General features: G+C 40.3%; 2 protein-coding genes across 5 annotated transcripts; one reads left to right on the forward strand and one right to left on the reverse strand.

Annotated features, from left to right (window-relative positions):
- Positions 1-12: 12 nt before the first annotated feature.
- Positions 13-5394, reverse strand: trim35-28 (tripartite motif containing 35-28). The gene is made up of 6 exons (XM_080472074.1): positions 4729-5394; positions 3827-3922; positions 2960-3190; positions 2830-2852; positions 2554-2672; positions 13-2239 (listed from the first exon to the last, which is right to left on the reverse strand). Exons 1-6 carry the CDS (start codon positions 5137-5139, stop codon positions 1704-1706), a joined length of 1416 nt encoding a protein of 471 aa, XP_080328200.1. The 5' UTR covers positions 5140-5394; the 3' UTR covers positions 13-1703.
- An 8321-nt stretch (positions 5395-13715) lies between these two features.
- cxcr3.1 (chemokine (C-X-C motif) receptor 3, tandem duplicate 1) lies at positions 13716-16972 on the forward strand. 4 transcript variants are annotated; one of them, XM_080471762.1, is made up of 3 exons: positions 13716-13807; positions 14758-15132; positions 15501-16972. In XM_080471762.1, the coding sequence occupies exons 2-3, from the start codon at positions 14767-14769 to the stop codon at positions 16236-16238; spliced, it is 1104 nt and encodes a 367-aa protein (XP_080327888.1). In that variant the 5' UTR covers positions 13716-13807; positions 14758-14766; the 3' UTR covers positions 16239-16972. The 4 variants fall into 4 exon arrangements, with proteins under 4 accessions (XP_080327888.1, XP_080327889.1, XP_080327891.1 ...); XM_080471763.1 differs by having other exon boundaries at positions 13735-13890; XM_080471765.1 differs by having other exon boundaries at positions 13737-13890; positions 14915-15132.
- The last annotated feature ends 2111 nt before the right edge of the window (positions 16973-19083 follow it).

Here is a 19083-nt window from a genome sequence, read left to right on the forward strand (position 1 = left end):
TTTTTTCAAATTATGGTTAGCTACTCCATGAGCTTTGGGAGAGAGGTGACAGCTAGCTGGTTGAGCTGTAGCGGAGCCACTGCAGAGGACGCGGCCCGGGACACGACTGGAGCTCCGGCTCGGAAGGCCAGCTGGATGCAGAGGCTCAATCCAGATGCGCAATCCTCATCGGCGTGCACGGTCTGCGGCGAGATATCGTCTCTTCGCAGTAATTCTTCATGCTGGAATTAGAAATCCATCCTGTCGGCGCTGCGCTGAGAAAATACTGCCAGGGAAGCAGTCCATGTTAAATCCAGACGCCGTTGTTTTGGTGCTCCCGGCTGGCTAACACACAACAGTAACCGCTGGTTACCAACACAAAGAGAAGCACGGCGGCTGGCCTGAAGCTCCACTGCCATCCTGTGGAGGATCACACACATCTGGATGGACCCATGAGTCAACCAGAATCCTCCAAGGAGATGCAATATAGACACAATGTAAACAAAGAAATTCAAAAATATAAAAAAATAAATAAATAAATACCACCATTAGAGAAAAAAAAAACACATTATGTAGAGAAAAAAATAGAGATTAAAATAATTACATTGACACAAAATAACATGACAACAAAGAAACACAATTCCACTGCTGAAAAAGCACAGAGCCAATAAAGTATAAGTGAGCTTTCAAACTGGTTTTAAAAACGTGACGGAAATATGTTGGTGAAGCAGGTTTAGGTTCTCCCCTCACAGCGAGAAGTTCCAGGTCAATCAAACCTCACAGATTTGTCCTCTGCACTCCTCCACACTTTGTGTATTAAAAACACTGATGATCACTTGTTGCTGAGATATAATCTTAAAATTTGATGACAACAAAATATGCTGAAAGTTAATGTGGCAAGTATTGTTGGCGAGGATAAGAGTGACTGAGATGATTAACTTAGCTGTAAATAAGTTAAATGTTTAAATTATCATGTACAGATCATAACCCGGATTCTCATGTTTTACATACCCATGGCCCTATGACCAAAAGCAGAAATAAATGTGCAGTTAAACACTTTGTGTAAAATATATAGACAAAAGACAAATTCAGCATAAGTATTTATTAAATACATGCCTACCAAGAGTGTCCTCATGAAAACGACTACCGTCTGACCACCTGGTAGAAGTCTAACTAAATTGCTAAAAACATGTAAAAATAATAAAGCAGAAAAAGAAAAGGCATCTCATCAGCTCGAGATCCATCAATTAAAAAAAGCAAAAATCTCAAATTTCCCCTCAGATTAAACACAACCATTAGGGTGCAGCAAGTTAAGGCCATGTCAGACTCAAGTTGATTTCCCCAAACACAATCACACACCCAGAAAATTTTATTTACTTTCTCATAATCAAATGTCATTCAGCAAAGGCATGTAGGTAAAAACTGGAACGAATCATTCTGAGAAAGTCAGTGATTGATCACAATGTTGGTTTCTGCATTACATCACAACTCCAACACCTCATTACACTTTGATTTTCTTCACCATTTCATGACAAACTCTGAACATACTTTTCTTCAAGAATGATAAAGTCAGCGTCATGACTAAACATTCATTTATTCCAAGACTGATGTTTACACTGTAGTCATCTTTTTTAAATGCTTTCAATCTCAAAGGTCTCTATTTGTTTTCCAAGTCCTATACATTACCTTGTCAGTAAACCTTCCATCTGCAGTATTGTAGCTGATCATGACGTGTGCACGGCTATTTTTCCTGGCGCCAGAGTCATGGGTGTACTATGGAGCCCAGGGCCAAAAATCGGAAACATCTTCTCATCAAACTTGTGAGAAAGCGTGACAAGATGCTTCGCTGTCCCCCCATCCCAAAATGACACCTCTCCCTTATCCATGTTCAGCTTGATACGAATCTTTTCAGGACGCCGCTGCACCTGCAGATCTGTACGTTCCGGGGTCATAGCTGTGTACACCCCTTTGCTCAGGGCTATGGACCACACGCCACGGTTTGTTGAGACCGTGAACTTCTTTTTACGGGCCACTGACTCACTGCATACACCCAAAACCCATTTGGGATTGTCGCCAACAATAACATCCCATTTATGTTTCCCGGAGGTGTAACCTTCGTTGCCCAGGACGAAGACGCAGGGATCGAAGCGCTCCAGGTTGTTGGGGACGGTGATCCGCTCAGAGCTCTCCTTCACTGTGGCGAGGTCGGCGTTCAGAGAGAGCCACGGAGAGGCTGTGTTCGGATCCAGCACCACAGGATCTGCACACAGAAAAGAAACAGGATTGGACACAAATGGCGAGTGATGCTGTAAATGAACTCTGAAAGCAACTCTGAGATTTTCCTTAGTTTAAAATATACACTTTGTTGTAGGAGAACTTTTAAATACTATACAGAGAGCAGCACCATCTCCATTGTGGTTTGTCGATCTACTTGCACACATGTCGAAAATCTATTGAATGGGACCAAAGTGTGAATGTGCAACTCAGGCTTTCCAGAAAACAAACCCGGCCCTCTGGAGGTTGTTTTCAGGCACTCCTATTACCATTGTTGTGAAAATACAAGTTTGTACTCACAATATTTGACATGTGGCTGCATGTTCTTCCATATGTTGAAGCTCAGCGCACCAACATGTTTGCCCATGTCTAAAATGCAATCCTCATTGAGGCATGGATCTTCCTTGGTCCACTCGGCCCTAACACAGAGCACAAAGTTGATGAAGATATTTGTCAATCAATCCAAAACAACAAAAGGCTTGATGAAGAGATCTCTGCCTGACCTAAAGTTGCATAAAACATTTAAATTAAACATCCAGCAATCACAATTGTTCTCGCACTAATTCAGCGACTTACTTCCGTTTGAGACTCTGGAAATTCTAGAACAAAAGCAAGAGAGGTTCAGATTAGTTAAAGAGGTGTTGAAAGTTGAATAAAACACTGAAATGACGACAAAACACAAGAAGGGCCGAGCAGCTTCTCTGACCTTCAGAAACAGGAGATCCTCGTTGCCCATCTCTTTCTTCAACATATCGATGAGCTCTTTCAGAGCGACGATATCTTTCTTTGTGTGCTCAGTCCGTTCGTTTAAGACTGAGCACTTGTCTTCTTCCTCTTGACTCAGTACCCTCAGACGCTCGCTCTCCTCTTTGTCCAGCACCTGGCGAAGCCTTTCGAACTCCGCCTTGATCTGTTGCTCCGCCAGCTCGGCCTGATTCTGCAGCAGGCCACAGAAAGCATGCGACATACACACATACATGTAAGTATAAAACAAGATATGTGGAATCTGTGATGTCTGCTGTGACATCTTTTTGCCGTGTATGAAGCGAGTCATTAGAATACCACATATGCATTATACAAGGGATTTTCAAAGTGCGTGAGGGGGTGAGCCCACCCCATCTGGGAGCTTGACCCACATTGAGCCCCCAAAGATCCCAACTCTCACACTGCATATGCTGTCTCATGGCCAGCAGAAAATCTATGGTTTAATTACAGATTTCCTCATATTTTTCACATTCTAAACTGGTAACTCATAAATGTAATAAAAAAAAAAAAAGCATCACTTTTCTCCTGCAAGGTTCATCAAGTGTTTAAATATGGCCTGTCGATACTGTTCTCATTTAAGGTATTGCGTTAAAACTTATTTGATGAAAATGTGTGTTTTAACAGAATAATAACCACCCATCTATTTCTTTTCATCATGATCATGAGAATCCTAATAATAGATCAAATCAAGGATAATTCACTCCGACACAGGACAAAGGTCAAAATTAACCACGGAGATGGCCAGATGGAGCCAAAGGTTAAAAAATAAATGTGATGAGAACACCAAGAGAGATGTTAGTGACTTTACCTTGACGTGTTCTGCTGCACTGTTGAATTTTTTGGTCATTTTCTTATACGTTTCAACTTTCTTTTCAAAAATCTGAACTTTGAAGCCGAGCTCCTTCTGCAAAAAAAACAACAAAACAAACAAAATTAAAACAAAATGCAGCATTAAAAATAGGAATTTGGGGGGTTTTGACAAATTGTTACACCAAAATTAAGTTTCTTCACCACGCCCCAGTCATAACAGTAATAATCATGAGTTTATAACTCGGGCTCTATTAATCTCTTCACTCATGTCAGTTCAGGGACCTTCAGGGGGGCCGGTTTTTGCCCCTGATCTACCATTTACTGCAGCAAACATGAATACCAGGATAAACCGGGATCTGGAGTGTATAATGGTCTCGTTTAAAGGTGAATCAAATATTTTCTGTCAATGACAAGATTACAAACAGTGACGATAATTGTTTTTCCTTTGTTTTTTAAGTAGGGCAACTACTTTCAGTGTTGCACAGTCATCAAATTGGCACTACACCCATCTGTCAAGTAATGCAACAAGGAGGGCATCTGATAAACAAACAGAGGGCATTAACCTCAAACACAACCAATGTTATTAAGACATATCTTCATTGAGAAGAAAAACAGTGGGTCCCTAAAGTAAAATGCTTCCCGGAGTGGAGTCTGTCTGGAGTTACAGAAGAGAAAGAGATTTCATCAAGCTGATAGTCACTTCATTCAGTCACAACATCTTTGAAAACAACGTCATTGCACTGACGAAAACTACAGAAGTGGGCTGAGGAGACAAAATGAGGTTGTTTTACATCCCTGATACAGCCTATATAAACCATTGTGTTTAATTGAGGGTTGAAAAACACGAGTCTGATGCCAGAAAGTCCATTTGAGAGATCACTTGAATAAAAATCCATTTACCTGACATATGGGAACTCCATTTTTAATGGTCAGGAGCCTGTGTGAACTGTGCAGGGGGACACAGTCCGCACACACCAGCTCCTCGTCCTTCTCACAGTAGAGGTCCAGCGGCTTCAGGTGCAGGTTACAGACCCCCTCACTGGGCGGGGGGCTCTGTTTCGGCCACCTGTTGGCCTGCTGGAGGAAACTCTCGCAGGTGCTGCTGAGGGCCCGGTTGGAGATGGCCTGCTCTTTCTTATAAACCTTCCTGCAGACCGGACATGTTTTGCTGACCTCATAACTCCTGTCGAGGCATTCCCGGCAGAAGGTGTGTGTGCAGGTGAGGAGCACCGGGTCTCGGAAGATCCCCTGACACACCGGGCAGGTCAGCTCCTGCTGGAAGGGTAAAGGCCTGTCCGACTCGTCATCCATACCGCCACCTTCGGCTTCACTTCGTCTCTTCAGTTTCGTTTCGTTTTCAGCTGATCAACAAAGACCCGCACAGATACACACAAACAGACCCGCGCGCTCTCACGCGTCCTGCGTCACGTTCCCTAGATTTTCCTCTATTTTGTTGACAGACAGCTAAATGTGATACTCACTTTAGTGCTCTCACATGAGTTCCTTTTCCGTGTACATAAGGCAGGAAATAAACTTTAACTGCTGTTCGTTACAACACTGCCCTCTAACGGATCTAGAGGTTTCTGACAGAGAGGTCTTGTGCGTCTTTGCGCATGTCTGCGCATCAACATCTGCGTCATAATGAAGTCTCTGGAGAGTTGTATCTGACAAATAACTGCACTATAATCCACAACAGCTCACTTGTACTCGTCAGTTATTGAATTACATTGATTAATAAGTAACATATGCTTTAGTGACAAAGCATCAGAAACCGAAAACAGGCTGAAACTGCTCCAAAATACAATTCGATGATTGGTTCTAGTCCTGTATCTATCCAATATACTGTATTTTCGATTTTAGAGCTGTGTTGTGTCTGGTCCCAGCTGACTACAGGAGAAGGCGGCGGGCAGGCCATCAGTCCATTGCAGGTCAAATACACTTCACATTCATACTTTTGGGTAATTTAGCGTCACCAAAATGAAACTCAGTTGCACATTTTGGATTGTGAGCTAAAATCCCATGTACTGGAAGAACGTTCAAATCCAACAGCTATGAGGTGCCAACCACGTCACCACTGTGTAGATAAGCTATTGGATCTGTTTTCGTGACATACTGCAATGTTTTCATGATGCATTGCCAACTAGGTTTATGTGGGCTTATTGACACGAGTAGTTGATATATAAAACTAAATAGAAGTAACTCATATCGTATATATTTGCAGTGAGCAGTAATTCACATGTTTAATGTGAACGAAGCTAGAAAAGGAAGTTGAAAGATACGATCTGTTCTTTAAGTTACAACCGTGACATTTTGTGCAAATAATTGGCAATTTTAGTTTGTATAATTGGTAATAGTATTTTTAAGGCTTCTTACATGGAAGGATGTTGATTAGATTTGACTTGGCACAAGATTTTATGACTTCGTTATTCAACCCTCATTGGGATTTTAATCTCAGTCTTCTGCACACAGGATTATGCTATACCATATCATAATGATATTCATGTAAATCCTCTAGTTTGCCAGAAAAAGCAAGTGCTACTTGAACTTTGCTTGATTTGACTAGCGCCTCTTTCTTTGTTTGTCAACCGAGTATTTTCTATCAAACCACATTTAAATCAGTCATTTCTCAACGTTACTTTTTGAAATCAGTGAAAGAGGTTATCCAGCAGATGGCGCCACACTATAATTAGGTGGCAAACCACTTTTAAATGCCTCTCAGAAAAAAGAAAGGGAGTTTCTCTTTTCTAAAACAACACCCCAAAAAATAAACATGGGTTTCTTGTTCTTCGCATCTTATTTGGTGTTGACATGCTTTATTTACAACAATAAATTTGACATCACAAAAGGGCAGAAAATAAAAGAAAGGATGAAACCTTTTTCTGAAAGGCCGTTACATGATATTTTCCGACGAATCGGCAAAAACGCATACATTTAACCACAGATCTCTTCTGCTATCCCCCACCCCCTCATGTTCCAACTATTATTTGAGAACATATATTCGTAATACACCTCCACAGGAGTTCAAAAACCGTTCATAGAATTTAATACCATCGAAAATCCCACAGACAGTTGGCACTTATCTTGAAAAAAACTTTCCACTGAATTATAGTGCATCTCCAAAATTACACACATTGGATTGCCTATTGATTTTTGTAATAAAAGAAGTCTGTTCTTGTGACAAGTGAATTTTGCATTCAAAGTGACTGCCTGCTCAGTGACTGTGGCAGTATTGAATGTGACACAGGAAAGCCACAGTGGTGCAGTTGGGGTTTTTTTCTCTCTTCTTTTGCACAGATGATTTGATCTTTACATTTTAGTTGTATTTTCTTTTTTTCTTTTTTCATTTTATTTAAATTAATATTTTGAATGGAGCGGTGTATTGTAAGATCCTTACGTGGGAGTTATCATTTAAAACCATAACAGCTGCGATTTCACACCTAAACCATGCTGAAAACAATATGAAGGATGCACCACAACAAAAAGAAAAAATCTTTTATTGTTAAGTATAGAACTGTGTGTCAGTATAGTTGCTGGAAATACATAACGTGGCCATCTTCTTGTGTCCTGATGTGTTTGGTCAATATAATCAATGTTGTCTTGTTAGAAATGTGACCAAACATTAAAATTAACCCTCTAATCCAACAAATACATGCAAGGGAAAACAAGAAAAATCAGACATTTGATTCAAGTTACATTTCCACTATGACATTGGACTTCACAGCTGCCTGTCATATGTACAAGCATGTCTTCCAAAGTCGTGCTTGTTAATCCTTTTTATTCTTTTGAGGTTGGCTTCATATTATCGCTAAAATGGGAGTATTCAGCACAGCATCTTCAAACTTTGGCTTGATGGACTAATCAGCCCGATATTCATTAAAGCTGCAGTTTTCTGCATGAGCTTTTCGTTAGCTGACTACAACGCGTTGTGTCATCAACACATGTGACAGCGACACAAATATAACAACCAACATATTGCTAATGCTTGGTTCCCATGTCAGCTGTGACTCACCTGGGACTATATGTGAAGCTGGTGTTTGTGGACTTCAGTTCTGCCATCATTCTGCAAAAACTGGTATCCAAGCTGGCAACACTATGAACTTCCTCATTCCTGTGCAACAGGGTCCAGGATTTCCTTTCCTAGAGTGTCGGGATCAATAACAAAACATCCTCCGCCATCATCCTGAACTCTGGCTCACTCCCGGGCTGTGTGCCCATCCCACTGCTGTTCACACTTGTGACCCATGACTGCAGAGCTCGCCACAACACAATTCTTGCGGTGATGTTCACACATTACAGAGTAGTGGTCAGACTTATCACTCACAGAGCTATATCAGCGTACAAGTAGGAGGTGGAGAACCTGACAGTGTGAGGTCCACAACCTCAACAACAAAGAGATGGTTTCTGCAGGACTGGCACTGTCCCTGCTCTTCTCTACCGCCATGGTCTCCTCCGTTTGGTACCTCGGCGTATACCTGACCAGTACTCTCACCTGGTGCAACACCTGATTGTGTGACAACACAGCTGTCATAAAGAAAGCCATAAAAACGTGCCCGGCACTAACATGTCACTTATCACTTCAACCACCTGTGAATTACTGCTGTGGCTGAGTTGTTGCACTGGCCATCACTATAAGCTGTTGTTGCTGCTGTTCGCTGTGTAATATTGTATATATTGCAGATCATTTTCTTATCTTAGTTTGTTTTATTTTTGTGTTTATTCCACATTGCACCATGACCATGAAACTATGTTTCGTTCTTATCATGTGTGAGTTACCTTTTAAGCACTATAAACTGAATGCACAGATTTCAACTTTTGCACTTTAACGTTCGTTCGTTCGTTCGTTCGTTCGTTCATTCATTCATTCATGTCACGTGGTTTGAATGACAGTAAAAGGAGTCTCACTACAGTACAATTCCAGCTGGTGTAAACCCAACCTGATCTCTCAGGGATGTTTCCTATCCTGGTCAACAAAACCAGTCATGACAGGATACATCACTCAGGAATGGATACACTCCTTCTCTTTCCCAGGACCCTCTCTCACAGGGCTCTGCTCAAGGTGGGAAACTGCCTAACAACTTGCCATCCAAACTGGATGAGAGAGTGACATTAGTCTGTATCAATGACAATATGATAAGCACACCTTTATTCGAATACTACAACAAGGAATACTATGACAATAACATGTTTTGGAAATTCCCCCCTATTAAGGGGGAAAAATTAGGGGGGCTCCCAGAGATGACCAACATATGGTCAATGTCACTGATTTCAATGACACAATTTGAAACTTCCTAATGGGGGCCCCTGCTCGCTGCATGCTGCCTTGAGCTGCTGCTGCAAAAAGAAGTTAATAATGAAGCTCATCAATTTATAAGAGCATGCATTAAGGAATATTGGATCAGAAGATGTAAATAAAAACTAATCCAACCAGACAGTGGTAAGACAATGTCTTACATTTGAAAAAAACGCTATGGCACTTTGTCTCCCTCCATACTTTCCCTGACGACATCACTGCCTGCCTAAGGAGCCTCCTGCCTTGGGCCCCCAGGCTATTTAAAATAGCAGCGCACACGGAAAGCCCAGGTCCCTATGGCCACACACACACACACACACACACACACACACACACACACACACACACACACACACACACACACACACACACACACACACACACACACACACACACACACACACACACACACACACACACACACGTATGCATTTCTTGTGGTGAGACACAGTGTACTCATTCACTAACATACACACACACAAAAACACACACACATCCCTCTTGTGTATAGCTGTTTAACCGGTTCAATTCAGATATTGTCTCACTATTACGAATGGTTGTTTTTTTTTACCTACAAAAGCTGGTGTCTTTAATGTTGTGCAAGTGTATTCTGAACTCCTTTACTAACTACTGCCTTTGCTAACGACTACTGCTAGTAATAACTATGGTTATTATGACAGTCCTTTGGAGATAAAGATTTGTCAAAGCTGAATTGATCTAAACACCAGACAAAACTACACAACAAGATATATGTTACTCTTAATCTAACTGTGTAAGAAACAGGAAAACATTTGAAATCATCAGACGCTCAAATTCCAGAAATAAGCTTTTATACTTTTCATTGCCTTTTTATTAGAATATCTTCTCTATTTCTTATTATCCTCACTTTTTCTTTTTGCTCATTCACTCACTCATCCATGATGCACTTTTCAATAACATGCAGTAAATAAAGAGGTTGATTGATGGTAGTGATGATCCAACCCTAACCATCAGGCACATGAAGGGAAACACCAGAGACGTTTAGGTAGAAGAGTGAGTGAAAACCAAAACCCCCGCTGTTTAATTGGTGTTGTCAGAGATTTGAGGTGTCGGCCTGGTCCTTCATTCTCTCTCCTTTTTGCTCATAGGCTCATGTGTCAGGCCTCAAACATCACATCGCATCCAGTCATCACACATATCTTCTCTCAGTAGAGTTGAAGATGCATCCAGTGTTATATTTGATGTTTGTGGCACGCTAACCTACAATGTGTGGTCTCACCTACTTTCAGTGAAAACCAGAAGCTGCAGGAGGGAAATGGAGTACCACACAAAATCAGCTACTTGTTTATTTCATCTTTCCTACAACAAAATGTAATTATATCTCCTAATAAACATGAATCTCTGCCTTGAGTTGCCCTGTTCATATAACGACCTTGATTGTAGGACGTTTAAAATAACACAACAAAAAGAGACAGTGACGTTGACTAGTCAATTTAAACTTTAATCACTGTATTATTTTTTTTTCAATGCAATTCAAACTTTGCAACGTGATTTTATAACACAGCAGCATTTAAGGAATTAAAACTAACACATGGATGTTTTTTTTGAATATTCTTTCTTTCAGTTCCCCAACTAACATATTGCCATGGTTTCGACGTTGCAGTACTATTTACAAAAGCTAGATTTAGGATCACCCCCACAACCTAGATGACTCATCTTTCAAATAATAGTTTGAGGAAAAAGGGTCTATTATTGCTGTAATGTTGTTGGTGGTGACACGGGCTAGTCAACCAGTTGTTTTGTATAGCAAATAGTTTTATTTAGTTTAACTAAATAGCTTTAGTTCAGTCCAGACTGTAGTTTTGTGTTCTGAAGGTATTAATGATTCAAATATCCAAAAACTTCGAAATCAGATAAATGCTAAATATTTCACGGCAAAAGATCTGACGTGCTGATCTACACCTGTACTCTAATTTCACTCAGCTTTGTCATGAAGTTTGTTTTCATGCAGATGATAATGATGTGATTTGATGCAGATCATAAATGAGGTCTGCAGCTACAACAACTTTTTAGTGGTGTTGAGCTACACTGCATTATATTTAAAAGTGCTTCTGATATTGTGGCTTTCCATTAAAACACGCACGAATAACAACATTTATCTAAGGCTTCACGCGATTCTTTGGACACTTTCAGAGTTAAACTGTTTGAGTCGTATGTATTGAAGCTGCCAGTGAATTCATTATGCCAGTGAAAAATGTCGTATGTTTTCTCTTGCAGAATTCAGAAAACGCAAACTTCATTTCGCCTTTCTTACGACACGAATTGCATAAACCCTGCAGAGGAGAGGTGTGAAAAGGTGTGAAAAAAAACAGGAACACGGTTTGAGCCTTGTGCACAGGATATGGGTGAAGGGGAAATGGTCTAACCTTTGAGAGCTGCACAGGTGCTGGAGCTAATGTCTGTGCACGGCATGAGTAATACAGAGGGGAAAAAAAGGTGAAATGTAAACCTCGAGATTTTCTGAAACAAACGGCATCGATGTGACAGACTTGAGAGAGATTTATCACTGATATGCACGTTTCAGATCGTAAGAAAGTGGTTTTTTTTATCAGATCAAACATACAAACAGTTGCGTTATCAAGATGAAGGAGTTTATTCGTAGATTTTCTCTTGTTTCATTACAATACACATTTTAAACGATGAGCAATAAAACACTTAAAATAATTACTTAGAATTGTCATTTTGATAAAACACCTTGTTTTTTCTGGTGGTGTATCTCATCTGACTAGTTTTCCAGTTCAAAGTCGTGCTTGAGGCGCTCTCTTATGACATTGGAATAACTTAGATGAGATAAAATGATCAAACAAGGAAAGATTCTCCTTGAACACGCTTGTTTGTACTTCGAAACGGATCCAGAGAGCTGATGTTGAATCTGTGAGTCATACAAGCTGTTTCCAACTCTACGAGAACAAGAATATACATTTCCTGTGAGGTGCCACAATAGATAAAAACAGGAACAGCATTATAAGGGCATTGGACTTGCAATTGAAGTCTTTTTAATAATAAATCATAAAGTTGGATAAGCTTGCAAATTTGGACACACTGGTGGTTGAAACTAAAAGTAAGGAGCATTTATTGCGAACAAATCTGGCCCAATTGCGTGAGGATGTTGATTCCTTCGTGTGTTATTAATGCAGGAAGCTGAAGGAAAAGTCTCAAAAAAAGGGGCAAAAACATTTTTACGAAAAAAAAAAAAAAAAGTTGAATTGTGTTTTGCAAGGCCCTGAAAATATGTTGTTTATTGCAGTCACTGGGGACTATCTTAAAAAGTAGTGAAGTTTACTTTTCATCGACAGCTTTTTTTCTGCTTTTTCGGTTGTCCAGCAGGCCAGGAGCCAGCGGTCTGCCGAGAGCACAGGTGAAGAAACACTGTCAGAAATGACTGGAGGTGGAAAACCAATAATGACAATAATGACTGCATAAAGCTGCCTGAGGCCCTTTGGCAGTGTAGATGGTAATACAATGTGTGAAAAAACAGGACAAGAGATGACAGACATGACACACAGTTCCTCTTGGAGTATAACACTTCGTGAAATAAGCAACTTTTACTGTTGAGGAACAATCTACTCTTAGAGTAAAACAATGCCCGACTCACAGTATGCAATATATATATGTGCAATCACCTATAGATTTCTGTTTGGGTTTTTCCGAGACTCGATGTAGTTTTATGACCTGTTATATTTATCACAGCTTTGTAAATGTGTAATTTAGTGTTTATTACAGGCAAACCGGCGCACATCATTTTATTCGAGTATATAGGTGTAGTAATTGGGGAAACCAACATTTTTAAAGACCCGTGAAAGCCTGCAACTCAATTTTGTTTTTAAACATAGTTCATCAAGCACCAACAGATTCTGAAACAAAGCGTTGATACAGGATGAAACTGGTAGTTTTCAGAATTAGTGTGTGAATTCAGAGAACTGTTATTCATGAGTTTCTCTGGAAATCACACCCACCTACTTACCTGTAATATAACATGACATTTCACTTCTTCTAAGCATAATCATATCTTTACATCTGTGTTAAAACTTCTGCGAAAAATACTGCTCGCACTACACTATTTAAAAATAGCATTTATGAATTCGACTGCTGCTTAGTTCACTCAGATTTTAAGACACGTGCAAAACACTCATTTGTTGCATCAGAACGAGTGGTTTTCTCTCTCTCCCTCTCTCTACCCCTCTCTCCCTCTCCCCCCTCTCTCTCACTCTCTCTCTCTCTCTCTCTCTCTCTCTCTCTCTTTCTCTCTCTCTCTCGCCTTCCTTTTTTTTAATGCCAATTTCCCTAAACTTCAATCTACGGAAGTACGGAAGAGTTTTAGGGCCACCGAATTTTTTCTTTTTCTTCAGTGGCCCTAGAACTCTTCCGTATCAATCAAACCTAAACCTTAATGCACGGTAATATTGCTCTCTATTGTGAACTTGTGAATCGCTTCACTGTAGTGTGTTGTGGTGTGTGTGGACCAGGAAAAGCAAAGGCCCGAACAGGCCCGGTGGGAGGACAGTCAACTCTCCACCCCCAGGAGCCTCATAGCCCACCCCCCCACTTTTTTATCTCTGACTTCCTTTGTGGTAGCTCCAGATTGGGGTGAAGCTCGGCTGCAAAACTTATCTCTACCGCGAAGCCTTGTCAGATATAGAGTTTGGTACCGTAAGTTTTTATTTTACGACTCCTTTTATTTTTTATTTAGATATCGTCCTTACCTCATGCATATTTGACTTTCATGATATCAAGTAAGGAAATACTGAAAAATCACAAAATGCAATAAATGCTTTTTAATTGCATAGCTTTTTTTTTTAATGTTCCTTTGCAGTTTATTACTTTTCTGTTTGGACTCCGTGCCTGCTGTGTAGTTTTATCTTCTTCTTTTTTTTTTTTTACTTTTGATGTTTGCACTTCACCTTGTTAATATGGGCTGAGCTTGGTCACATGTGATAGTCGATGAGGGTATCATGTATTAAACATAATGATGATGATGATGATAATAATGATAATAACAATAACAATGTAAAGCTATGTTACATTTAATTTACTTTCATTTAATTTTATCATATTGTATGCTATACTATTTAACTTTAGTGGCTCTTGACTTCTTACACATTGTGTTTCACATGTTTTCTCGTGAACGTGAGCATCCATTACTCTTCCTCATCTTTTTGTAAAAAAGAAAGTCCTCATATCCTGATTGTAATATATCCTGAATGGTCATGATGGAGAAGTGAGGTCACACTGGTTGATTCCAAATGATAAGTTATTCAATGCGAAGCCAGAGCTCCTACAAACCACATAGATTAAGATGTGCTGAAAGTTATTCTCCACCCTTTAAATACAGAGAAAAGGTGAAGGTTTGACATTCACCTATACAATATTTGACAATTGTAAACATTTGCATCCATACTTTATATCAATATATAGCAACAAGCTCAAAACTTCACATATTCATGTTGGCTTACAAAAACTAAATGCATAGACCCTGAATTGAAGCGTTTCTATGAATTGACTGCATCTTTTGGGCAAGTAGCACCCTCATGTGGGTGAACCACGCTACAGGTTGAAGTGCACAAACCATATTGAAGTGCAGATTTCTTCTTTGTACACAGGGTTCACAAATGGATATGTTCACGCTGAACAGCAGCCTCTATGAAGGCCTATACGATGACAATCTTGAAGGAGATGATTGTTGTGAGGGGGGTGACATCTGTGACCTGGATGAAGGTATGAACTTTGAAGGAGCTTTCATACCTGTGCTGTACTCAGTGGCCTTCGTTGTGGGCATCCTGGGGAACGGAGTGCTGCTCGGGGTGCTGTTTCAGAGCAGGAAGGCCTGGAGTGTCACAGACACCTTCATCCTCCACCTGGGAGTGGCAGATGTCCTGCTGCTGGTGACGCTGCCCTTCTGGACCGTGCAGTATGCTCAAAAGGGAGGATGGGCATTTGGCACTCCCCACTGCAAGATAACTGGATCTGTTTTTACGGTGAGAATTGTACAGTAGGAATTTTAAAAAAGTAATTTAAATCATCTTCTACATCCCACTTCATGGTCAGGGGGAGCTGGAGCGGATCACCAAAGAAAAGATGGGTACATCATGGGGCAGGTCACCAGTCAGTCACACCGTAGAGAGGCAGACAACCACATACACTCACATCCACACCTGAAGGGTCATTCAGAATTTCCAATTAATCTCACATGCATGTGTGGGAACATACTAGGGTACCCAGAGGAAAACAGATTTACAAACACAATAAAAATATATGTTTAGGAAATGGCTATTTTCTATACTATGAGGTAGAAGATGCACAGAATTTTTCTCATCTTTTATACCGGTTTTCTTTGCACCCTCAGATCAACTTCTACTGCGGGATCTTTCTCCTGGCATGCATCAGTCTGGACCGCTACCTGTCCATTGTCCATGCCACGCAGATGTACTCCCGCAGGAATCCCTGGATTGTTCAGGGCAGCTGCTTGGCAGTGTGGTTCTTCTCCCTCCTTCTCTCTATTCCTGACTGGATCTTTTACGAGGCTATGTATGATGACAGACGTAAGAAAACAGAGTGCATTCGGAACTATTTCAAGTATGGCAAGGAGGCACTGGAGGCCTGGCGGCTGGCTTCGCGCCTGATCTACCACATCGTGGGATTCCTGCTGCCTTCGGCTGTCCTGATTTTCTGCTACTCCTGCATCCTGCGCAGAATTCGCTGCGGCACCCAGGGGCTCCAGAAGCAGAAGGCTTTCAGGGTCATCATCACTGTGGTGGTAGTTTTCTTTCTCTGCTGGACACCATACAACATCACGCTCATGGTGGATACACTTCACTCTGAGAACAACAGTGTGTCCTGTGGAGGCAGATCATCCCTGGAGAAAGCTAAGATCGTGACCTCCTGCATCGGCTACCTCCACTGCAGCCTCAATCCCATCCTGTACGCCTTTGTGGGAGTGAAGTTCCGACGTCAGCTCCTGAGCATCTTGAGGTCTCTGGGCTGCAAGCTGAAGATGGGTGCCAAGCTCCAGTCTGCTGCCAGCAGCCGGAGAAGCTCTATTTGGTCCGAGTCTGCAGACACCTCCAACTCCATCGCTATCTGAGAAAGTCACGCACACATGGCAGCGAATCTGAACACGCTTTAAACCTCAAACTGAGAAGGCAGATATGTGCGAACCCAGATGTGCAACTCCTGGGTTCACCGTCTCTCCTGGACTCAGACTTGCAGTTGTTGGCAGCAGACTTTTCTATTTGGTGCAAATTTCATCCCTTTTTGAAAGGCAGCATCGTAATATGCAGTAGATGGGCTGAATCCATGTATATTACTGTAGCAGGAAGACTTTGATGATTGTAATGAGACGTTGTTTCAAATGAAAATGTAAATGTATTGTTTTATATCACGTTTATCCTTACTTTTTTAATGTTACAATATTTGCTTTAGGCTTGGTGGAGGCAGGAGGCTGATCAGCTTCCAGTTCCACCATCAGAGACCCTCCAGGAAGGCACAGAGAGAGAGAGCATGGCAGAGAGAGACAGAATGTAACATCAATGACATAAAGATATATGGAGAGGGATGAAAGTGAGAAGGTCAGTAGCTTCACTAGAAAACAGTCAAGAGTGACATGAAGCAGCTGAACCAGCTTCATCAAATCCGACAGTTTTAAGTTATATACTCTCTTCATTCAGCTGCTTAAACCCTGGAAAGTACGTCAATCCTTTTAATGAATCTCAGGAGCTTAATACATTTGCGACACGCAGCTTCCCCCAACTTTTGCAACGTCTATTAAAAGTATATTAAAACCAAATAAACATTTTGGATTTTTTTGGAACAAATGCACTAGTTCTCGGGCTTCAGCTTCTTTCTCCAGCAAGTTGACTTATCAGTTCCTGTGTCGACCTGCACTCAGCTCATAAATCAGGGGATGTGGCTCATACCCAGATCTGCAGGCCAAAGATGATAATCATTTCTGGAAATGTGGGTGTTTACATTCAGTTTTCAAACTCCCACTAAGCCAGTCTTCAAAAGTCCGATTTTTTAAAGTTTTCTTAACATCTTGTGTCATACCATTTATTGCTTAATAATCTGCTTTTCACACAGTCAACAGTAAACTGAAGACCACAATTGTTGCTTGTAATATAAAACACATTACATAATCAAGTTAGCATCACCACTTTGTGCATTTGGTACATGCATGGTACCCAGAGGAAACCCATACCAACAGAAAGACCCCCGGGCCGTATTTGGAAACACAAACTTCAACATCCACGAGATCTTCACTGACTGTCAGGAATTACCTTTTTGTAAGTAAGTGCATTTTATTTATAAAACTCTTTCACAAATACAAATCACCATCTGATTTACATTAAAACACATTACTTGACAGTAAGTTAATTCAAAATTTAAATATAATCCAATTAAAGAACCGAGCTTCTCTTCACTGTCATGGTTTTCCCTGAAAAATCTGATGCTAAGCGTTTGCATTGTTGCGGCAAATCTGCTCAAAACCCTCTCGCATATTCTAAAATGATGCCTCAGAAAAACTTTGGGTTGTGTCTTTTTTTTTTTAAACAAATTTAGGCTAGATTGCAGTCTGCCTTTTAAAACATGGACTGTATAAAATCTTTTCTGAAGGTTTAAATCAGCAAACACAAGACTTTGACTCGAATATTTCATTAAACGTCTTTTTTCTTTAATCATTCTGGGTTTTTGTTGTTATTTTGTGGTCAGTTTATAGAATATTTTCATTTCAATCGCTTGTCAAGGAATAACTGCAGATGTGGAAATGCTGCCATCCAGCGGCAAAACGTCGTCATCACGCGGAAAACCTGCACGACAATGCAGCATGCGCTTTTATTTCAGGAAACTTACAGTACATTTATTGGCAATTCGACACTTTATTTTTAAAATGAAAGTTATTAAAGGTACTTGACAGTAATGAATGTGATCATAATTGTATCCATTACTACTGGGACTGCAATGTGACATTTTTGCTCATTTAAAATTGTATTAAAATCTGTTATGACGACAGCAACAGGTTTTTAAAATCTGGAGCTTGTATTTAAGTTTCTTACATGAACTCCTTTACAATTGTTTCTGTGGTGACATCTCACATCTCACATCTCACCTCACTGTAGTCAAACATGCAAATATCTTTCAAATCATATGAACCAACACAAACCCAGCGGGCATTCTATTCAATTGGATTCATACAGGAACCAAAAAAAAAAGAATTTGAAATATTTCTACGTAGCCCTATTTTCTGAACCTTTAATATTTTTAAGCTTAATGAAGAATAACAAGAATATAGTTGGTTTCTGGTGCTTATTGTTCGAATAGCTGTTTTGGCTCATTCAGCAGATCATTTTGAGGTTTTAATGAATCACAATCAACTATAATATCACATTATTGTACCTTTCAAGGCAATAGTGTAATGCAGGATTTTGCAACACTACCTGTTGAGGGTCTTTTTTTGTGTTAGGTTATCATAAGTTGGTGATACAAAATGTACCAGTATTGAGTTAATCTTTAGGTCTAAATATGCATTTTATCTCATGACACAAATAAACAACTGTGTGCCAAGACATGGGGAAATCTTTATACTATACAAACATTTCAAGTAGGAATGAAATGAACCAAACATTAAATCCCGTGATTTACAGCCACATAAATGCGACTCTGCTAAAGTCTTTTTTTTTTGTTTGAATCTATTGAGAATTTTCCGTTTAAAAATTCCCCTGGCTTCCATAGAGTATTTCTATTCTGTTCTAATGACTTTCACTGACTTCACTGCTCTTAAAGAAGCTTCTGTTGGCTTCGATCAAACAGCATTGATTCCACTGTGGGGCAAAAGTCTACCTCAGCTGGTATTTTAAGATGTTTATTCAGTAACTGCATGTTGTTTTATTGTAACGTCTCAAAAAACACATCAGTCCAGGCACATTGTAGAC

The sequence above is a fragment of the Lipophrys pholis genome (genome assembly GCF_963383615.2).
Source record: "Lipophrys pholis genome assembly, chromosome: 9".
Lineage (NCBI taxonomy): Eukaryota > Metazoa > Chordata > Actinopteri > Blenniiformes > Blenniidae > Lipophrys > Lipophrys pholis.

Coding starts and splice junctions, on each gene's coding strand:
- cxcr3.1 (XM_080471762.1), top strand. CDS start 14,767: ATGGATATGTTCACGCTGAACAGCAGCCTCTATGAAGGCCTATACGAT. Junction 15,133..15,500: donor TAACTGGATCTGTTTTTACG/GTGAGAATTGTA, acceptor TTGCACCCTCAG/ATCAACTTCTACTGCGGGAT.
- trim35-28 (XM_080472074.1), bottom strand. CDS start 5,139: ATGGATGACGAGTCGGACAGGCCTTTACCCTTCCAGCAGGAGCTGACC. Junction 3,923..4,728: donor ATGGAGTTCCCATATGTCAG/GTAAATGGATTT, acceptor TTTTTTTTGCAG/AAGGAGCTCGGCTTCAAAGT. Junction 2,240..2,553: donor GCAGCCACATGTCAAATATT/GTGAGTACAAAC, acceptor TTCTGTGTGCAG/ATCCTGTGGTGCTGGATCCG.